Raw genomic sequence first — 23003 nt, forward strand, 5'->3', positions numbered from 1 at the left:
AGACCACTCTTAATTCCGAAGGGGCATTAAACCGAAAAAGGGACTATGGTCTTAAGAACACTCTTGAAATATGGTTCAATCGATTGATCGAAGCCACTCGATACGGTACGTAACCGCTCTATTTGAAACCGAAAGGGACATAAAGGAGTAGAAGCAGAAGAAACTTGTTAACACAAGTCGGAGGGAGAAGAGAAGAAAAGAATTCCCGACAACTCAATGAAATTCTTTTCGTTGTGTGGAATGCACTATGTGAGTTCTCTATTTATAGGGAAAATTCACAACTAATAAGTGAGAAACTTTGGGAACAAGTAATATGAGAAACTTTGGGAACAAGTAACATATTACTTTGTGATTAAGTAATTCACATATTAGATCTAGTACAAAAAATATCTTAATTGAGTACTAAAATATATTAAATTTAGTACAAAAATATATTATATTATGTACCAAAATATTTTAGCAAAACTTGAGGACTAAGAAAGCACTTTCTAATAATGATTAAATTAATTATTTAATTTATCATTTCCAAATAATAAAATATATATCAATATATATTTTTTCTCTAGTGCTTATGTACCCCCATTAATTAGAGGTACACCCCCACTATATAAACACTACTAATGTGTGTGTTCCATCCGATGTGGGACGTCCACTTTTTTCAATTCACACAACACTAGTTCTACCCAACATGGGAATTTGTGTTTAGTCTTTTAACTCAATTTCCACACATGTTCCAACAATCCCCCACTTGAATTTAAAAAATGGTTTCATAAATAACGTCAAAAACGTCTCCATAAGATTTGCTAGTAAACAAAGGTGTCGCCTACAACTTGAACCTTTGCATAGCGAGTAAAATTCCGATTAACAAGAGTTGCTTACAGCATTGAACTCTATCTCAGACATAGAACCCACACACAATCCTTTTCATAAGGTGTATTCTAAAAGCCAGTGTGTTTATGGCCTTGCACGTGTATCCCGGTTTTAACGAACGCTCTAGGTATTCTGCCCCGAATCCCATAGGAACCGGCCCTTAGTTCCACATTCGTATAGGTGAGTCTATCAAGAGTACTACTACGTACTCCACTCCAAATAGAGTATAGATCTCATTAAGAGTTTCTATTATCTCATCCTTCTATCACTGCAGGAATCATGCTTTCTTACTTTTATCATAGCATGTTCTATCACTTGTGACTTGTTATTACCCATTGAACCTATTTCTTGGGATCTCCAGTCATGTAGGTCGGGTTACCATCACTTGTGACCTTTGGGCATAAGTCCCATCCTATTGGATGTGTTTAGGACTTTCTTTTTAGTAATTCCTTTCGTCAAAGGATTAACTAATTCTTTATCAGTACGTACATGATCTAGTTTAACCATTCCTTTTGAGAGTAGCTAGCTCTCTATTTCTCTATGTGTTCGTGCCTTAATAATCGCCTATTACCATTGTGGTAAAATTTTGTAATAGCTGCAGACTATCACAATAAATTAATACTTCTGGAAACGGTTTTATCCACTAAGGGATTTCAACTAGCAAGTATCTTATCAACTTGCTTCTTCACTAGTTTTCTCTAGTGTTCTCATCTCAGATTCATTCCATAGTGGACTGAGTCAATATCATTTGTTTCAACAAATAACTCCTCTAGTGATGCTCAATATGCAAACACTAGTCGCTAAATATTCATCTGAAAGATGTTCTATTTTATATCTTGTACCATTTAAGTACAATAGGTTACTCCTCATGAAGTAATTCTAGAGTCATAGTCTTCTTAAGGCACCTCATGACTCTTTCTATAGCATGGCAATGCTTCTCATCCGTCTACTAGTAAACTTGCACAAGAGGTTTACGACATCGGCAATGTCGGGTCTAATACATTCAGTGACATACCTAAGTATTGCCAATGATGCTCGCATCAGTTTTTCTAACTCCATCTCAAGTGTTCTTACACTTGATCATAATATATGATTGCAAGTTTACGGTGAAATAATAATATTTCCTTAAGAACTTCTCAACTTTGTGAGATTTATCAAAAAAGTTCTCTTTTCTGATCTAGTAATCTTGAAACCAAGAATTACTTCAACTTTGTCTAGGTCTTTCTTATCAATGTTATTGATAAACAATGATTTCACATAATTCATAACATGAATCTTTAAATCAAATATGAGCAAGTCGTCTTCATAGAGACATATGATCGTGCAAATATTATTTGTCACTTTCATTCACTTTATACTCATTCGATAGCATTAGAATGTCAAATTTTTCATGTCATTCCTTAAGAGTTTATTTTAGACCTCACAAAGAATTATCTAACTTACAGAATTTGTTTTCTTGTCCATGAATCGCAAAACGTTTAGGTTGTTTCATATAGATTTCTTCTTCTAATTCACCATAAAAAAGGCAACTTTCACATCCATTTGGAGTACTATCGAGTTATGAACGGCGGCTAAAGGGACTAGTACTCTTATGGATATGATTTTCGTGACTGGTGAATGAATGTCGAAGAAGTCTATATTTTTCTCTTTGTCTAAAACCTTTGACTACAAGGAGAGCCTTGTATTCATCAACAGTCCCGTGAGGTTTTAGTTTCCTTTTCCAAATCCAAATACAATCGATTGGTTTTGCAACTATGAGACAAGTCAACCAAGTGTCATGTTTTGTTAGAATCTAGAAGATTCATTTCATCGTTTATTGCTTTTTGCCATAATTCAGCATCCAATGGGATATAACTTCTTTAAGGCTTAATGAATCTTCTTCCAATGTATAAACCAAGTTCATACTCTTTTAGCATTTTTAGCTTTCTTACCTCCTTGAGGTTCTATAACATCTCGTATGATGTTTTCACAACTATTTCTAATTACATGAATGTGATTAGATATAGTGCCCCCACTAGTTCTTAATATACAAGGGGAATTTAGTTTACCCCCACTATTCTTTAATTTACAGGGGTACTTACTTCATAGAAATCAACATCTTTTAATTCTATGATCACTTTAACATTTATGTCATAAAACATATATGCTTCGTTATTTATAACATACCTAATGAATACACATTCATAGGCTCTACTAGTGAGTTCAACTCTCGGGGTCCAGAATCCAAATATAGTTCAGACAATCCCAAGTTCAAAAATAAGACAAGTTGGATTGTCTTTTCTTCAAAAATTTCTTAATTAGAATTTTTGTTCTTAGACTTGGGTACTCTATAAATTTCAATTTTCGTTATAAAAATTGAACATTCAAGCACATCAATTTTATTTTCCAAAATTCACAGTCATCAATAAATATGATAAAAATATCATTTTATCATTTCTAATTTATGTGTCATCAAATTAACACATATCATAATTTATCATGTTTAGAGATTCAATTCTCTAAATTCTGATTTATATGAACTTTTGGTTCATATATCTTGACTGCAATAAATAAAATTGTCTAATCATATAACGTTGGAATTAAGTCCAAGTTACTCAAGTTTAAAATTAAACGCTTGTTCACACAATAAATTTTGATATGTCAAATATTAAAATCACACAACTAATAAAATAGAAGGAGAATTTTAATTTTGAACATGCCATCTTTTTCCAATAAGAGTGCATAGCACACAAGTCTCTCTTTAAGTCTGAATCAACTCAGTCTTATTCAATAGAAATTTGAAATTCAGATTCTTTCTTATTTTTAGAGTAACTAACTTCCGAATTTTAGCACTCCCTTAGAACTAAAATCATGTTAGTTCCTTCAACCAATTAACCAAGGACACAAATTTAAGAATATTAAATCTGCGCATTTTTTCAAATGGTTATTCCAGGATGGTATAGAACAATTCATTAATGTTATGGTCGAATCCATCCCAACAAATTATTAGCACAGAAGATGTTCGCTGCATATATTGGTTTTTCAATAGCAAGAATGAATTCATATCCAATATAGGTTCATCATGCTTTTATGTAATTGCATAAAAGTTCTTTAACATCGTCAAAAGTTATATTCTTAATCAATATGAAAGGTAAACAAGCCAAGCAAAATTAAATGGAGCTACCGTGGCTTTTAATATCAAATAAGATCAACATTGATATCTCATGTATTTTAGTGTTATTGTTTGAAACAACAAGCACTTCGTCGTTTCAGTCAAAAGATGTAATTCTATAGCTTGATTTATCCTTAATGTATTTAGGGACAACTTAACCTCAATAAGTAACTTCTTCGGTAAACATAGTAGATAGAAACGTCTTAAAATTGTTGTTTTTGGATTTCCAAACTATTGTATTTGGATTTCCAAATTCTATTATTTACCGAAGTTGTTACTAGGTTGAGTCACGACCAGGTCGCTCTCTTTAAGACGTTTCGTGGCACTACCCAAAGTTGTGCAAGGTAGACTATCAACCACGCCGCCTCCAGGATAAAACAAGCCCAGCTACAACTGTTCGATTAACTAGTGCACTGTAGTTAATCGTTCGAGAATTACACCTTCAAATATGGTACTAAGACCACTCTTTAATATTGAAACCACTCAAATTAATATGGTATTATTACCATTCTATTATGGTGCTGAGACCACTCAAATATGGTGTTACCACCATTCTAACTTTAACTTCTCCAAAACATCAATATGGCACTACGACCACTCAAATATGGTGATACCACCATTTCTCATTAAATAGAAAATTATTGAAATAATTTATATACTGTTAAGATCATTCTTAATTCCGACGGGACATTAGTTATACGAAAAGGGACTATGATCTTAATAGTACTCTATATTCCGAAGGGACTATGAACTTAAGACCACTCTTAATTCCGAAGGGGCATTAAACCGAAAAAGGGACTATATATGGTCTTAAGAACACTCTTAAAATATGGTTCAATCGATTGATCGAAGCCACTCGATACGGTACGTAACCGCTCTATTTGAAACCGAAAGGGACATAAAGGAGTAGAAGCAGAAGAAACTTGTTAACACAAGTCGGAGGGAGAAGAGAAGAAAAGAATTCCCGACAACTCAATGAAATTCTTTTCGGTGTGTGGAATGCACTATGTGAGTTCTCTATTTATAGGGAAAATTCACAACTAATAAGTGAGAAACTTTGGGAACAAGTAATATGAGAAACTTTGGGAACAAGTAACATATTACTTTGCGATTAAGTAATTCACATATTAGATCTAGTACAAAAAATATCTTAATTGAGTACTAAAATATATTAAATTTAGTACAAAAATATATTATATTATGTACCAAAATATTTTAGCAAAACTTGGGGACTAAGAAAGCACTTTCTAATAATGATTAAATTAATTATTTAATTTATCATTTCCAAATAATAAAATATATATCAATATATATTTTTTCTCTAGTGCTTATGTACCCCCATTAATTAGAGGTACACCCCCACTATATAAACACTACTAATGTGTGTGTTCCATCCGATGTGGGACTTCCACTTTTTTCAATTCACACAACACTAGTTCTACCCAACATGGGAATTTGTGTTTAGTCTTTTAACTCAATTTCCACACATGTTCCAACAAGTTGTTATATTAATATTTTCTCCTTTGCCAGGGTTCAAACCCTGATCCTTAACTCCATAAACTCCTTCAACCCTTAGTTCAAACAAGTTTAATCTTTTGATTTCCTTTTTGGTTAAAAAGTGAAAATAATTCTTGAAATTGAGGGACCAAAATATAGTAGTTTATGATTTACAGGAATGAATAGAAAGCACTTGGGCAGAAAAATTCTTTAGCATAATATTTTTGGAGAAGTTATCAGTTGTATATTAGTTCATTGTCTCCATGGTACCAATTTTTATGTTGACGCTGCTCTCATTTTGTTCATAAGGGTTGAGGAGAAATCTATTCATGAGGCTAAATATTTTATTTATATACCTGCAATCATGAATACAATTTAAACTCAACACTTGCATAATATTTTATAGGAAAAAGTGGTTGAATATCAAGGATGAGGTGACATTATTTCCTGCTCACATAATGATTATAGAATTTTAAAGCTAGGAAGCAATTGATTAGCTATATGTGTTGCTTCAAGATTGATCTTGATGGAACAGAAGTTACTGCAAAAGGCTTTCCGAGCATCTCAGCGCAGTTATTGTCCTTGTTACCATTGTAAAGGGACCTGTAAGTGTTTCAACTGGGATTACAGAAAATATTTTGAGGGAGCTTTTCGAAATAAATGACGATAATGTTTTTTGTGCTGCTAAGTTTGGCTGGTATAAAGCACTTGTTGATTGCATGATTCAAGGTAGCAAGACATTCTATTTTAGTTCATGGCGATGTTCATATAAATTCTTCTTTTCATGGTATACATTAGATTTCTCATATTGGTGTACTACTATGCACCAAATAAAGAATGTCAACGGCATAAGCCATAATTAATTTGGATTTGTAAGAATCAAACTCGAAACTCCTCGGTGAGCTAGAAGTTATACCTCCTCTGCTAGAAATGCTAGTTGTCATTATTAGCCTTGGTGAAACTAGTTGGTGTTCATGCCAATAAGGGAATTATTGCTGCATATGGCGGTGTCCCTCTTGTGATAGATTTAATGTTCTCTCGCAGGACACGGGCGTTCATTACCATTAAATGCTATGAAATCCTTGAGAATATTTCTTTTTGTTCTAGATTTAATATTCTCTCTCGGGACACAGGTGTTCATTACCGTTAAATGCTATGAAATCCTTGAGAATATTTCTTCTTGTTCTAGATTTAATGTTCACTCGCAGGACACGGGCGTTCATTACCATTAAATACTTTGAAATCCTTGAGAATCTTTGCTTCGATGATGGAATTGATTTCTTTATTGATGGAGAAGGGGAACGACTCGAGTTAGCAACAGCTTCCTGACGCATCCCACTACTTCCGTATGCCAGCATTGTGTGCTCTTTTTGGCATTTGCAAGTTTGAGACAGGTTTAATTAAGGCAGCACTGGCAGCCAATGTTGTATCGATAATTTTTCCTCTCAACATGTATCGATAATTTTTAGTCGGGTATCGAGTTTAATCTATTAAGTCATTAGATGTGGTACATGTTCCTCTCATACTTTGAAAATTTCAATCTCAAATTTGATGTTGTATGACTGTTGTCAAACTATGTCGTCTTTAGCGTGGGATCAAGCTTCAACTTACAGTGCAAGATATGGATCCATGAGAGTAATTACAAATGGAACATTGATTGATCGTAAAAGATATATTTTTTTCTCTATTTTTGAAAGCGGGGAAGAGAATGTAATTCAAACTTACAAATGTAGTATTAAGAAATAGAGTAATTAGTTATTTTTTTAAGATATTCTCCCTAGCAAGATAAAATGTTACCTCAAACCCTTTAATAAATGAATTAGATAAGATTTTGTTTTCTATAAATATATCAACTTTCGGTTTTAGTTCCTCTAAAATTTTCCTTTGATTTTTGGTCGGCCAAAAATTTTCTATCATCGCTTTTGGTCTTTATTTTCAAGGAAACTCATGTGAAACCTTAATATTTTGAATGAAATTTTGCATAAATGTGTAGAATATTTTAACGGTTTTCGGTTTATTGTTAGGGTGGAAGGCTTTTCTTTCTTCCTTTCTTTCTTTTATTTCGTTCTCTCCCCTACCGCCGTACACTCCTGTTTCTGCGTTTCCAAACCACCACGCCTCCATCAACCCAAACAGTTCAGATGTAGCCTTTTCATGCGGTGGTGCGATGAGATCATTTCTCCGCACCACCGATTCACCCTGTCTGGATCGTTTTCTCCATTTTTCCTCCGCCGTACCAGCAACGGATCTAGCCTCTTTCCGCCGTCGTTTTCGTCGTCGGTTTTGTCTGGATCTTTTGGTTGGTGCCGGAGACTCTCTGGGTTTCGATCTAGTCCTGGGTTTGACAGCCACCGCCTCCTTCACGGCGGTGGTTGCGGGTTGCGCCGCTGCTGGTCTCCACAGTAGCGATGTAATCTGTTTGTTGTGGTCGTTAAGACGTGGCTGTGTTGTGCGATCTGATGCGAACTCGGTGCATGTCGTGGCAAGTTTGGTATGGATTCTCGTTGATCTGGGTCAACCTGTTTTAATTACGTCCAGTATGTCGTTCGACTGCTTATGTCGGAGAATTCAGATGGATTTGAGCTCGAATGGGCTGGTAAAGCTGCTGTATTTTTAATGACAGGGGCTATTGGTTCGTGAATCTTTCTGTGTTGACAGATGATTCATACACCGTTTCTCAAAAAGTTGGGTTTGATTATAATTAGGCCTGTTTTGGTTACTTTGGTTCCTCCTCGAAAGGGGCGATTCTAGCTTGTTGTGGTTTTGCAGGGAGTTGATGGATCTTGAATTGTTTCTGCGTTGGCAGATGATTCATACGCCAGTTTAAGATTCACCATTCATTTTGTTTGGATTGGACTGTAGGGCTCGAAAGGGTCGTGTAGCTTGCTGCCATTATTGCAGGGAGTTGATGGTACATGAATTGCCTCCGTGTTGACTGAGGGTTCAATCACCGCATAGAAGACCTTTAATAGGATTAATTAGAGGTTGATACACTTGTGCGTTGTTTTAATTTCTGTATTACCCGTTTGGGGTCGACTGACACACTTGTGTGGTTTTATTGGGATAGGTTTATGTCCCCCCAATTTTATTTTATTTGTAATTTTTCCCTTTTTTTAATAATATATATGAGTAATTGACACAAGATTAGAGTAGCGTACCAGCTTAGTTGGCGTTACCCTTTTCCTTTTGATGTCAATTTGCTCTTGGCTTATAAAAAAAAAGTGTAGAATATTTTAAGAATCTCTCCTAAAAAAATTAGAATTTTTTAAGTATACATGAATTAAATATAAATTTTTAAGCGCCAAAAACATAAAAGTTCATCTTTATGTTCTGTTAAAATATTCTATTTTTTTTGGAAGAGATTCATAAAATATTCTGAACATTTATGCAAAATGTCATTCAAAAATATGAAGTCTATACATGATCTATTTTAAAAGGATGGACCAAAAGTGATGATGAAATACTTTTGGGGTTCTAAAAGTCGAAGAATATTTTTAGACGAACTAAATTGAAAAGTTAAAATATTTATAGAGATCAAAAATATATTTAACCCTTAATACCAGTTGCATCACTCTCAACTTATTATTTTTCATTTTTTATTTGTTATAATGAAAATATATCAATGTTTAATAAGGGTAATTTAGTAAAATCACCAATTTCTTTTGTCATCAATGTAAAATGATCAAATTTGATAGTTATTATGGTACATAAAGAGTATAAAAATTGTCCAGATTTGCTGATAATTGAGACGATTATAACTAATTAGAGACTAAATTAGTAATCTAACAACTGGTTAGAGGGAGGGTGGGTTGGAAAGTATTGCTTATCATTAAGCCAAAATCTAATTCTAATAGATAAGTGATGCGAGACTTTTCATATAATCTACTATATTACAGCTTAGACAAGTTCAATGTTAACTTGGTGAGACAAGATGGTAGATAAATTCAGCAATAACAAGCAACCAAGTCCCTTATAAGTAAGGCACTCTCGTTAGCCAAGTGGAAAGCTAAGCAGTAACATTTACACAAAGAGCAAGCATTTAAGTATGGATACTACAATAATGACATTTAGTAACACTTGAAAATTGTAACTAAATCAGAAAAAATGTTACTAATTAAATTTAGTAACACTTGAACAATTGTTAGGTAAAGACTGTGTTAATAAATAATTTAAGTATCGATACATCAAAACAGTTTCACTAGCCACTGTAATAACCCTACTGAATAAACAATCATACCAATTCTAAGCAGAATATCGATACAATTTTCTGTCACTGTTATCTCTCTCCAAAAACTCCCTCTCAATTAGAGACTCAATCCGTTTCTTTACCTCCGTTGGATTTGCAAGGAATCGAGACCGCAATTGCTTTGTTACTTCAGCTACAAGATTCTTGTGTTCCAGTTTCTTCCTAGATTTCATAATCCTCACTATTGAAGCCTCAATCTGCGGCCTCCGCTCCTCCTCAACTCTTTCTTGAGTTTTCAGTTTCTCCGGTTCAGGTTCCGTTTCAGCAACTACACTTCCTATTTTTACCTTATACAATTTGCTACTGAACTTGTCATTAACAAAGAATGCATCAATCTCACTAACATATTCATTCATAGGCTCCTTCCTTAGGACATCTCTACCCTTAACCAAAGCCAAAGATTGCAAGCACCTCTTCAAATCTGAAGCTGGAATGTCAGTAGCTTTCTCAATTTCCTTGTAGCTTAATCTATCAGCATTATTAAAGAGCATGAGTACACACATTTGATACGTAGAAACATTTAACTCATGTTTCTGACCATTCCCAAAAGTTGCTTTTAAGTCTGCTGTGCCCATATTAGTTTGCCACGACAATTTCCTGCCGGTATAGTTGCTGAGGTAATATAACAGAAATTTCTCGCAAAGTACTATCATATCATTCGGAATGTTACATGTTACACTAGATTGAGTTGGCCAAGACCCTGCTGTCAGAACCTGCACAGTAAGTGTAGCACCATCGGCATCACCTAACTCAGGGTGGCTGGCGTAAAAGCTCTTCATCGGGTCTAGAGATGTTTTCATGTCTGTAAACATGCCCTCTAATTTTGCAGTAAATTGGTATCCACATTCTGTCTTCAGCTTAACTATGAGACTCCTCTCGGCATCATGAGAAACTTTTTTTCCAGACAAAAGCCGCTTTGCAAGGTGCTGTTTGTAATACTTCTCAAACACATCTTTTTCCTGCAAATAACGGAATAAAACCATAACCTTGTTAAGAGTAATCTCTACAACATCCTCACTAATTCCCTTTAGACCATTTTGAAGCTTATCGCTTAAAAATAGTGAAATGTACTTTGGAGAACGAGGATTCAAGTTAATGAAAAATTCAAATGAGGAATTCAAATCTTTCTTGAACAACTTGTCATTACTAAATGCCAAATTTATAATCCTGTCGAATTTATCTTTCTCATCTAAAAGCCTCTGCACAAATTCAACCGGATTCTTCAAGCTTTCTGGATCAGTAACAAGCTGCTTACCATAGTCTCTAATGTATGAAGTCATCACTTCTCGTATTTGCGAGAGACCACCGTTAACACGACGGAACAAGTTATACATTCTACTCAAACCTTCATACTTATCATCACCAATCATGTTTACTAACACAGAGTTCTCCATATGGATTAATCTAATCATGTGATTTTCAATCATCTCCTTCTCCGCCACAATAGTGCTAGGGTCCAAGTAGCGGCTCACTCTATCAATAAATTTCAAGCGCATATAGAGATAATCCCCACAATCACAGCACTCAATAATTTTCTGTGCTTTAGCCCGGTAGAACTCAGCTGAAATTTGCAGAAAATGATTCTCAAATTCTTGCTCATAAACGGAAGGACCTAAATCCATTAGCATATTCTTTATATTTCTAATCAGTTTTCTATTAACAACTTCCCCAGCATAATCCTTGCATACTAATTCCAAAAGCGTATTCGACAATCGAGTCCTTATCTGGTTTGAATAAATAACATTTTCTCTCCACAGGTTCAGACCAAGTTCATAAACAGGTGTCTTATTGGTCATTGGGATATAAGTCTTATCCGCGTGCATTAGAATGTCTCTAATTTTTCGTAATGCCTTGTTGTGATCGTTCCATTTTCTGTTTAATTCTTTCAGAAAGGAACTTCTTTGAGTGGCTGCAACAGATGTAGCCATCTCTTTGAGATGAGAAGTCATTGTGAAAAATCATATTGCGAGCATTTCTGAATCCACAAAATATAGACAATAAAATATTAGACCATAAAGACAATAAAATATTAGAAACATGAAATTTGTAGCTCACATGGAATTATGGAAAAAGGTGAAAAAATACAAAGGTTATTTACGTAAACATGTCCATGGCAAATTTTTTATAGAAGGATCATATAATTATATGCGCTTCGCTATTTCAGACTTTACCAACAAATAAATAAGGGAGAAGACAATAAGGAAAGTGAATGATTTGGAGGAAATTAATTATGAAAATAAGCTAAAAATTGTAGACACATCATCATCATTATCAATTTTCTTAAGTGATTCCAAATACTTATGAAAATTTGTTTTAGTAGGCACCAATTTGATCGTTTAAAAAACCCTAAATCCAATGATAACTACTGCAACTACATATCATAAAAAACAGGTAAAACCCTAAACCCTAAACAACATATGAGAATGATGAGGAAGAACCTGTAAAGCTCTTTAAAACTGAGAATATTCCTAGCGTTGTTATTGTATATCCGACAAATTGCATCTTCCAGAATGTTCCAAGCCTTGTCACCATATTCAGGACTCATGCAAGCCTCTATCCGAAAGTCCTTCTTCTTTTTGATCTTATTCTTCTTCTTCTTGTTACTCATCTTCTACTTCTAAATACAACTCTCTCTTGAACGTTGCTTTGCGTTTATTTTTATCCCTTTTTTGCAAGGTATGACCTACTTTGAAAACAGTAAGGTTGGAACAGTCTATGCTAGGTTAAATTAGTCTCTGCAAGGTATGACCTACTTTCAAAACATAATATTCCTTGACACAAAGCAACGTGTTTGTTATTAGGGTTGTGAATAGTTGGGCTGAATTATGGTTTGCTAAACTTAAGTATGGCCCAGTTAAAATTTAAGGTCTAGGTTTGATATGTACTCCCTCCCTTTCATAATACTTGTCACTTTTGACGATTCAAAAAAAACTTGTCGCTTTTGAGAAATTTACACATACCAAAAAATGAAATAAATTTTGTTATTTTTAATAAAATTCTATGTGTTATTTTCTATAATACACTTATCCATTTATTATTTCATTCTATTATTTCTCTCTAGAATAAATAAGTAAGGGTATTATTGACAAACCAATAATTAATGTTGTATTGAAACTTAAAAGTGACAAGTAATGTGAAACAAAATTATTCTCCAGAGCGACAAGTATTGTGAAAGGGAGAGCTCTACTCTCTAGCACAAGGCGTGCAAAGAAGAACAAAGCAAAATACAGGAAAGTATCATTTTTTTTGAAAACAAAGCAAAACTAAAGCATTTTTTTTTTTGAAGCTATATCAACCAAACCTTGGAGGTGGCTCATAAAAATTGGAGAATAGTTTTTGTTTGACATGAGTACTCAATACGGTTAGGAAATAATAAGCGTTTGTAATGGATAGTGTCTGCTACGAATGTTGACTTCTTTCAATAGTTTCTTCATTCAATTTTTGTTATGAAATTTCACTGAAGAAAATTGAACATATTGTTAAGTAAACGAGTCAATGATAACAATTTCATGATGGAATGAGGAATCAATTCTACATTGCATGAACAGGTTGATGGTGAGAACGTTCTTGTTGAATTATGGTTACTATTGACCAGTGTTGTTCAATAGCGATTATAGCTGCTATATAGCCTAGCGGAATTTAAAGAAAATGCTATTGTTCTACCATACACTATTTAGTACAAAATGTTGTCGAATAGCTGTGCTATAACATTGTTATTGTTTGCCTGAATAACAATTTTAAATTTACTTCACAGTTAAAGTTTGAATTGATTATTCGGACTTTAGTGGATTTTGGAATTTTTAAGTTAATTTCTTCGAAAGGTAGAAAAGCGAAAAAGAATCACTAACGTTACTGGTATATCTGGCATGATATATGTTAGTCTGACTGATTCTCGATTAGTCTCTATCATTTCCTTCTTTCGGTTCAATGGCATGTTCTAGAAATAATGAGCTGAGGAAGAAAACTTTTATGCTCTATACAAGGATTGATTGAAAAGAATTGGATTGGAAAAAGGAAAGCAAATTTCTGGTGTTGTGTCTTCAACTTCCATCCTCTGTGCAATAGAAATTTGGTTAGAGTAAAATATTCAAAGAATTGCCAATGCAGAAATTAATGTTCTTATTGATATCGAAAGTTTAATGTCCTTTCAAAACACCTTGATATTGCATTAGTCCTAAATGAATTACAGCTTCAAGAATTGAATGAGTCTCTAGCGCAAGGGTCGCGCTGGAGTCTCTTGAATCAGATGTAAAAAAGGCAAGTAATTTGGTCGAGAATTACAGGAATCGTGGCTGAAGTGTCAATACTTAGTAACGAAAGTTGAACAAATTATTTGGGATATTGGAAGGTCTCTGGCCGCACTGTCTCTCGCAAATACTGAAGTCCTATCAAGAATTTCTGATCAAGTCAACAGACTGCAGAGCGAGATGCAAAGGGTCAAGTTGAGGCTTCACAATCTCAGCTCGACATTGTTGATAAATAGAACCATGGAATTAAGGAGCAAAAATTGGATTATGCTTTTAAGAACAATATGCTTGAGGAGATAGCAGGGGCAGTTGGGGTGCCAGTGGAGCCATCGGAGATCAGCAAAGATCTAGCCAGCATTAGGTGGGAAAAAGAAGAAGCTGCAAACAGGAAAGAAAGAGTAGAAGGTAGATTTTTTGGAGCAGATCATTTTGCTACTCTCTCAAGCTGATGCTGCAACGGATTATGAAGAAAGTTAAGGAGAAATACTTTATAAGGGTTTAGGTAATCGAACGATATTGTTCGAGGGAAAAATATATTCCACCACTTAATTCCTTCCTCTTTTCTTTAACTGGAGCTGTAATGGTAGATCCTGTCAGTCTTTGCAATGGCACTATATGTGAGAGATCTTCCATCGAAGTTTGGTTTGATGATGGCAACATGACTGACCCGAAAACGAAAGAGGTTCTTGAATATACTACCTTTAGGTCGAACATTCAGTTAAGAGTATCCATAGTAGAGTGTAGAGAACTTAATTACTGCTTTAAAATAAAGTTAACCAGGGAAAACTTATCATCCAATTTTGACCTAATGTTGAAAGAGTCCTTGAGCAAGATACAGGCTCTCATAAGATAGAACTCAATTAACAAGGACTGATATTACAATCTCTTTCCTTGGGAAGTCTAAAATATGATGTTCTACGCATGCAAAAACATAGTAAAGCGAGCTTTATTTTTCATGTAAGCTGAGCATAAAAGTTTTCACATGCTGTACCTATGCGTACGCAGCCTTCTGCTATTTATTTATTGTTTGCTTAAATACTGTTTTGATCCCCTTATTTTATTTTTCACGAATTTAGTTCCCACATATTACTTTTTGCAGTTTTTGCCGCTGCAGTTTTTTAACTATGCCTTTGGTCCCTCAATTTTGAGGATTTTTTTGTTAATAATAATTAGTTGTTATATTAATATTTTCTCCTTTACCAGGGTTCAAACCCTGATCCTTAACTCCATAAACTCCTTCAACCCTTAGTTTAAACAAGTTTAATCTTTTGATTTCCTTTTGGGTTAAAAAGTGAAAATTCTTGAAATTGAGGGAGCAAAATATAGTAGTTTATGATTTACAGGAATGAATAGAAAGCACTTGGGCAGAAAAATTCTTTAGCATAATATTTTTGGAGAAGTTATCAGTTGTATATTAGTTCATTGCCTCCATGGTACCAATTTTTATGTTGAGGCTGCTCTCATTTTGTTCATAAGGGTTGAGGAGAAATCTATTCATGAGGCTAAATATTTTATTTATATACCTGCAAAATCATGAATACAATTTAAACTCAACACTTGCATAATATTTTATAGGAAAAAGTGGTTGAATATCAAGGATGAGGTGACATTATTTCCTGCTCACATAATGATTATAGAATTTTAAAGGAAGCAATTGATTAGCTATATGTGTTGCTTCAAGATTGATCTTGATGGAACAGAAGTTACTGCAAAAGGCTTTCCGAGCATCTCAGCGCAGTTATTGTCCTTGTTACCATTGTAAAGGGACCTGTAAGTGTTTAAACTGGGATTACAGAAAATATTTTGAGGGAGCTTTTCGAAATAAATGAAGATAATGTTTTTTGTGCTGCTAAGTTTGGCTGGTATAAAGCACTTGTTGATTGCTTGATTCAAGGTAGCAAGACATTCTATTTTAGTTCATGGCGATGTTCATATAAATTCTTCTTTTCATGGTATACATTCGATTTCTCATATTGGTGTACTACTATGCACCATTAAATGCTATGAAATCCTTGAGAATATTTCTTTTTGTTCTAGATTTAATATTCTCTCTCGGGACACAGGTGTTCATTACCGTTAAATGCTATGAAATCCTTGAGAATATTTCTTCTTGTTCTAGATTTAATGTTCTCTCGCAGGCCATGGGCGTTCATTACCATTAAATACTTTGAAATCCTTGAGAATCTTTCCTATGATGATGGAATTGATTTCTTTATTGATGGAGAAGGGGAACGACTCGAGTTAGCAACAGCTTCCTGACGCATCTCATTACTTCCGTATGCCAGCATTGTGTGCTCATTTTGGCATTTGCAAGTTTGAGACAGGTTTAATTAAGGCAGTACTGGCAGCCAATGTTGTATCGATAATTCTTCCTCTCAACATGTATCGATAATTTTTAGTCGGGTATCAAGTTTAATGTATTAAGTCATTAGATGTGGTACATGTTCCTCTCATACTTTGAAAATTTCAATCTCAAATTTGATGTTGTATGACTGTTGTCAAACTATGTTGTAAACTATGTCGTCTTTAATTAGCGTGGGATCAAGCTTCAACTTACTGTGCAAGATATGGATCCATGAGAGTAATTACAAATGGAACATTGATTGATCGTAAAAGATATATTTTTTTCTCTATTTTTGAAAGCGGGGAAGAGAATGTAATTTAAACTTACAAATGTGGTATTAAGAAATAGAGTAATTAGTTATTTTTTTAAGATATTCTCCCTAGCAAGATAAAAAGTTACCTCAAACCCTTTAATAAATGGGTTAGATATGATTTTGTTTTCTATAAATATATCAACTTTCGGTTTTAGTTCCTCTAAAATTTTCCTTTGATTTTTGGTCGGCCAAAAATTTTCTATCATCGCTTTTGGTCTTTATTTTCAAGGAAACTCATGTGAAACCTTAATATTTTGAATGAAATTTTGCATAAATGTGTAGAATATTTTAAGAATCTCTCCTTAAAAATTAGAATTTTTTAAGTATACATGAATTAAATATAAATTTTTAAGCGCCAAAAACATAAAAGTTCATCTTTATTCCATGTTTTGTTAAAATATTCTATTTTTTTTTTGGAAGAGATTCATAAAATATTCTAAACATTTATGCAAAATGTCATTCAAAAATATGAAGTCTATACATGATCTATTTTAAAAGGATGGACCAAAAGTGATGATGAAATACTTTTGGGGTTCTAAAAGTCGAAGAATATTTTTAGACGAACTAAATTGAAAAGTTAAAATATTTATAGATGATGAAATACTCTTGGGGTTCTAAAAGTCGAAGAATATTTTTAGACGAACTAAATTGAAAAGTTAAAATATTTATAGAGATCAAAAATATATTTAACCCTTAATACCAGTTGCATCACTCTCAACTTATTATTTTTCATTTTTTATTTGTTATAATGAAAATATCAATGTTTAATAAGGTTAATTTAATAAAATCACCAATTTCTTTTGTCATCTACGTAAAATGATCAAATTTGATAGTTATTATGGCACATAAAGAGTATAAAAATTGTCCAGATTTGCTGATAATTGAGACGATTATAACTAATTAGAGACTAAATTAGTAATCTAACAACTGGTTAGAGGGTGGGTGGGTTGTGGTTGGAAAGTATTGCTTATCATTAAGAAAAAATCTAATTCTAACAGATAAGTGATGCGAGACTTTTCATATAATCTACTATACTACAGCTTAGACAAGTTAAATGTTAACTTGGTGAGACAAGATGGTAGATAAAGTCAGCAATAACAAGCAACCAAGTCCCTTATAAGTAAGGCACTCTCGTTAGCCAAGTGGAAAGCTATGCAGTAACATTTACACAAAGAGCAAGCATTTAAGTATGGATACAATAATGACATTTAGTAACACTTGAAAATTGTAACTAAATCAGAAAAATTGTTACTAATTAAATTTAGTAACACTTGAACAATTGTTAGGTAAAGCCCGTGCTACTAAAGAATTTAAGTATCGATACATCAAAACAGTTTCACTAGCCACTGTAATAACCCTACTGAATAAAAACATTCATAACAATTCTAAGCAAAATAACGATATAATTTTCTGTCACTGTTATCTCTCTCCAAAAACTCCCTCTCAATTAGAGACTCAATCCGTTTCTTTACCTCCGTTGGATTTGCAAGGAATCGAGACTGCAATTGCTTTGTTACTTCAGCTACAAGATTCTTGTGTTCCAGTTTCTTCCTAGATTTCATAATCCTCACTATTGAAGCCTCAATCTGCGGCCTCCGCTCCTCCTCACTTCTTTCTTGAGTTTTCAGTTTCTCCGGTTCAGGTTCCGTTTCAGCAACTACACTTCCTATTTTTACCTTATACAATTTGCTACTGAACTTGTCATTAACAAAGAATGCATCAATCTCACTAACATATTCATTCATAGGCTCCTTCCTTAGGACATCTCTACCCTTAACCAAAGCCAAAGATTGCAGGCACATCTTCAAATCTGAAGCAGGAATGTCAATAGCTTGCTCAATTTCCTTGTAGCTTAATCTATCAGCATTATTAAAGAGCATGAGTACACACATTTGATAGGTAGAAACATTTAACTCATGTTTCTGACCATTCCCAAAAGTTGCTTTTAAGTCTGCTGTGCCCATATTAGTTTGCCACGACAATTTCCTGCCGGTATAGTTGCTGAGGTAATATAACAGAAATTTCTCGCAAAGTACTATCATTTCAGTCGGAATGTTACATGTTACACTAGATTGAGTTGGCCAAGACCCTGCTGTCAGAACCTGCACAGTAAGTGTAGCACCATCGGCATCACCTAACTCAGGGTGGCTGGCGTAAAAGCTCTTCATCGGGTCTAGAGATGTTTTCATGTCTGTAAACATGCCCTCTAATTTTGCAGTAAATTCGTATCCACATTCTGTCTTCAGCTTAACTATGAGTCTCCTCTCAGCATCATGAGAAACTTTTTTTCCAGACAAAAGCCGCTTTGCAAGGTGCTGTTTGTAATACTTCTCAAACACATCTTTTTCCTGCAAATAACGGAATAAAACCATAACCTTGTTAAGAATAATCTCTACAACATCCTCACTAATTCCCTTTAGACCATTTTGAAGCTTATCGTCTAAAAATAGTGAAATGTACTCTGGAGAACGAGGATTCAAGTTAATGAAAAATTCAAATGAGGAATTCAAATCTTTCTGGAACAACTTGTCATTACTAAATGCCAAATTTATAATCCTGTCGAATTTATCTTTCTCATCTAAGAGCCTCTGCACAAATTCAACCGGATTCTTCAACCTTTCTGGATCAGTAACAAGCTGCTTACCATAGTCTCTAATGTATGAAGTCATCACTTCTCGTATTTGCGAGAGACCACCGTTGACATGACGGAACAAGTTATACATTCTACTCAAATCTCCATACGTATCATCACCATTGAGAGTAATCACTACAACATCCTCACTAATTCCCTTTAGACCATTTTGAAGCTTATCATCTAAAAATAGTGAAATGTACTCTAGAGAACGAGGATTCAAGTTAACGAAAAATTCAAATGAGGAATTCAAATCTTTCTGGAACAACTTGTCATTGCTAAATGCCAAATTTATAATCCTGTCGAATTTATCTTTCTCATCTAAGAGCCTCTGCACAAATTCAACCGGATTCTTCAACCTTTCTGGATCAGTAACAAGCTGCTTACCGTAGTCTCTAATGTATGAAGTCATCACTTCTCGTATTTGCGACAGACCACCGTTGACATGACGGAACAAGTTATACATTCTACTCAAATCTTCATACGTATCATCACCATTAAGAGTAATCTCTACAACATCCTCACTAATTCCCTTTAGACCATTTTGAAGCTTATCATCTAAAAATAGTGAAATGTACTCTAGAGAACGAGGATTCAAGTTAACGAAAAATTCAAATGAGGAATTCAAATCTTTCTGGAACAACTTGTCGTTACTAAATGCCAAATTTATAATCCTGTCGAATTTATCTTTCTCATCTAAGAGCCTCTGCACAAATTCAACCGGATTCTTCAACCTTTCTGGATCAGTAACAAGCTGCTTACCATAGTCTCTAATGTATGAATTCATCACTTCTCGTATTTGCGAGAGACCACCGTTGACACGACGGAACAAGTTATACATTCTACTCAAATCTTCATACTTATCATCACCAATCATGTTTACTAACTCAGAGTTCTCCATATGGATTAATCTAAGCATTTGATTTTCGATCATCTCCTTCTCCACCACAGTAGTAATCTTCTTTTCAATGCTAGGGTCCAAGCAGTGGCTCATTCTATCAATAAATTTCAAGTGCATCTCAGCCTTCTTGAGATAATCCCCAAAATCACAGCACTCAATAAATTTCTGTGATTCATCTCGGTAGAACTCGGCTGAAACCTGCAGAAAAGGATTCTCAAATTCTTGCATATAAACGGAAGGACCTAAATCCATTAGCATATTTGTTATATTTCTAATCAGTTTTCTGTTAACAACTTCCCCAGCATAGTACTTGCATACTAATTCCAAAAGCATATTCGACAATCGAGTCTTTAACTGGTTTGAATAAATAACATTTTCGCTCCACAGGTTCAGACCATTACTAAATGCCAAATTTATAATCCTGCTGAATTTATCTTTCTCATCCGAGAGCCTCTGCACAAATTCAACCGGATTCTTCAACCTTTCTGGATCAGTAACAAGCTGCTTACCGTAGTCTCTAATGTATGAAGTCATCACTTCTCGTATTTGTGAGAGACCACCGTTGACACGACGGAACAAGTTAAACATTCTACTCAAATCTTCATACTTATCATCACCAATCATGTTTACTAACCCAGAGTTCTCCATATGGATTAATCTAAGCATGTGATTTTCGATCATCTCCTTCTCCACCACAATAATAATCTTCTTTTGAGTGCTAAGGTCCAAGAAGTGGCTCACTCTATCAATTTCCTCATTCATGCGCATCTCAGCCTTCTTGAGATAATCCCCACAATCACAGCACTCAATCAATTTCTGTGATTCAGCCCGGTAGAACTCAGCTGAAACTTGCAGAAAAGGATTCTCAAATTCTTGCAGATAAACGGAAGGACCTAAATCCATTAGCATATTCGTTATATCTCTAATCAGTTTTCTTTTAACAACTTCCCCAGCATAGTCCTTGCATACTAATTCCAAAAGCATATTCGACAATCGAGTCCTTATCTGGTTTGAATAAATAACATTTTCTCTCCACAGTTTCAGACCAAGTTCATAAACAGGTGTCTTGTTGGTCGTTGCGATATAAGTCCTATCCACGTGCATGAAAATGTCTCTAATCTTTTGTAATGCCTTGCTGTGATCATTCCATTTTCTGTTTAATTCTTTCAGAAAGGAACTTCTTTGAGTGGCTGCAACAGATGTAGCCATCTCTTTGAGATGAGAAGTCATGGTGGCAACCAGCCCAGAGTATAGCTTCTCCCCAAAACCGTGAAAAGTCATATTGCAAGCATTTCTGAATCCACAAAATATAGACAATAAAATATTAGAAACATGAAATTTGTAGCTCACACGGAATTATGGAAAGGTGAAAAAATACAACATTCATTTACGTAAACATTTCCGTAGCAAAATTTACATAGAAAGAACGTATAATCATCATCATTATCATACGAATACAACCCTAAATCCAAATACTAAATTATGAAAATAAGCTAAAAACTATAGACATATCATCATCATTATCAGTTTTCCTACGTGATTCCAAATACTTATGAAAATTTGTTTTAGTAGGCACCAATTTGATCATTTAAAAAACCCTAAATCCAATGATAACTACTGCAACTACATATCTTAAAAGACAGGCACAATGAACACAAATGACATTGATGAGAAAGAACCTGTAAAGCTCTTCAAAACTGAGAATATTCCTGGCTTTGTGATTGTATATCCTACGTATTGCATGTTCCAGAATGTTCCAAGCCTTGTCACCATATTCATATTCAGCACTCATGTCGTTTAAAGCCTCTATCGGAACATCCTTCTTCTTCTTAATGTTATTCTTCTTCTTCTTCTTGTTACTCATCTTCTACTTCTAAATACAGCTCTCTCTTGAATGTTGCTTTGCGTTTATTTTTATCCCTTTTTTTTGCAAGGTATGACCTACTTTGAAAACAGTAAGGTTGGAACAGTCTATGCTAGGTTAAATTTAGTCTCTGCAAGGTATGACCTACTTTCAAAACATGTTTTTCCTTGACACAAAGCAAACGTATTTGTTTTTAGGGTTGTGAATAGTTGGGCCGAATTATGGTTTGCTAAACTTAATATGGCCCAGTTAAATTTTAAGGTCTAGGTTTCATATGTAACCTATCAGAAATTTATCTATTTTTTTTAAAGGAAGGATATCATAAATTTATTTTTAGTTATGAAAAAAAAGAATATGATGAAAATAAACAAGTTGATTTTTTATTTTTTGTTAAGATTAGACAGAACTCCCAAAAAAACAGCCGGTTCTAGTTTTTCAGTGAGAGAAACTTTAATTTCTCTCTACGTTCTCCTTCTCTTTCACTTATCGAGGAAGGGTTTTAGGTCATTTTTTGACATAGATTCACCCATTTGCGTCTTTTTCTCCTTTGTTTCGATCTAAAAGTGATTTTCACATATATCAAATTTCAATTAATACAGTGGTCATACAAATTAAATGTGTAGTGATTTATATTCACGTGGACTTTTTGAACCCTAGGTTTTCTGTTTAGTGTTTACTAATTTTTAGCATTTGCAAAAGGTTTGGGTCAATTAATTTAACTTGACATATGTTGTAGGATGTATTTGATTTGCAAAACAATAAGGGATAACACAAAGTGCACTAGTGCAGAATGCTATTTTAAACCGGTTATTTATTCTTTTTGTGTCGATTTTGCGAGTATCTTAGAATGTCCTGATCTTAGTATGTGGGATGAAGGAGAATTAACACAAACACAATAACAATCAAGTGGAAATAAAATCCCCTCAACTTGCATGATC

At 34.1% G+C, this 23003-nt stretch overlaps 1 protein-coding gene and 3 pseudogenes across 1 annotated transcript; 2 read left to right on the forward strand and 2 right to left on the reverse strand.

Annotated features, from left to right (window-relative positions):
* The first annotated feature begins 3993 nt into the window (after positions 1 to 3993).
* LOC146953924 (uncharacterized) lies at positions 3994 to 6980 on the forward strand (annotated as a pseudogene).
* A 2668-nt stretch (positions 6981 to 9648) lies between these two features.
* Positions 9649 to 12372, reverse strand: LOC146953925 (cullin-3A-like; annotated as a pseudogene).
* Positions 12373 to 13630: 1258 nt separating this feature from the next.
* LOC146953926 (U-box domain-containing protein 3-like) lies at positions 13631 to 14885 on the forward strand (annotated as a pseudogene).
* Positions 14886 to 18053: 3168 nt separating this feature from the next.
* On the reverse strand, positions 18054 to 22065 carry LOC146953927 (cullin-3A-like). The gene is made up of 3 exons (XM_085712600.1): positions 21881 to 22065; positions 20683 to 21495; positions 18054 to 19284 (listed from the first exon to the last, which is right to left on the reverse strand). Exons 1-3 carry the CDS (start codon positions 22063 to 22065, stop codon positions 18054 to 18056), a joined length of 2229 nt encoding a protein of 742 aa, XP_085568726.1.
* Positions 22066 to 23003: the final 938 nt, after the last annotated feature.

Source organism: Medicago sativa, chromosome 1 (assembly GCF_051527215.1).
Source record: "Medicago sativa cultivar Bolivia chromosome 1, Bolivia_mono, whole genome shotgun sequence".
Taxonomy (NCBI): domain Eukaryota; kingdom Viridiplantae; phylum Streptophyta; class Magnoliopsida; order Fabales; family Fabaceae; genus Medicago; species Medicago sativa.

What these genes read in the sequence shown, in the direction of transcription:
- LOC146953927 (XM_085712600.1), bottom strand. Translation starts at nt 22,065, where the DNA reads ATGAGTAACAAGAAGAAGAAGAAGAATAACATTAAGAAGAAGAAGGAT. An exon ending in AGTTTTGAAGAGCTTTACAG is followed by an intron (nt 21,496 to 21,880) that starts GTTCTTTCTCAT and finishes TTGTGGATTCAG; the next exon opens with AAATGCTTGCAATATGACTT. An exon ending in CTTGTTACTGATCCAGAAAG is followed by an intron (nt 19,285 to 20,682) that starts GTTGAAGAATCC and finishes TGATCCAGAAAG; the next exon opens with GTTGAAGAATCCGGTTGAAT.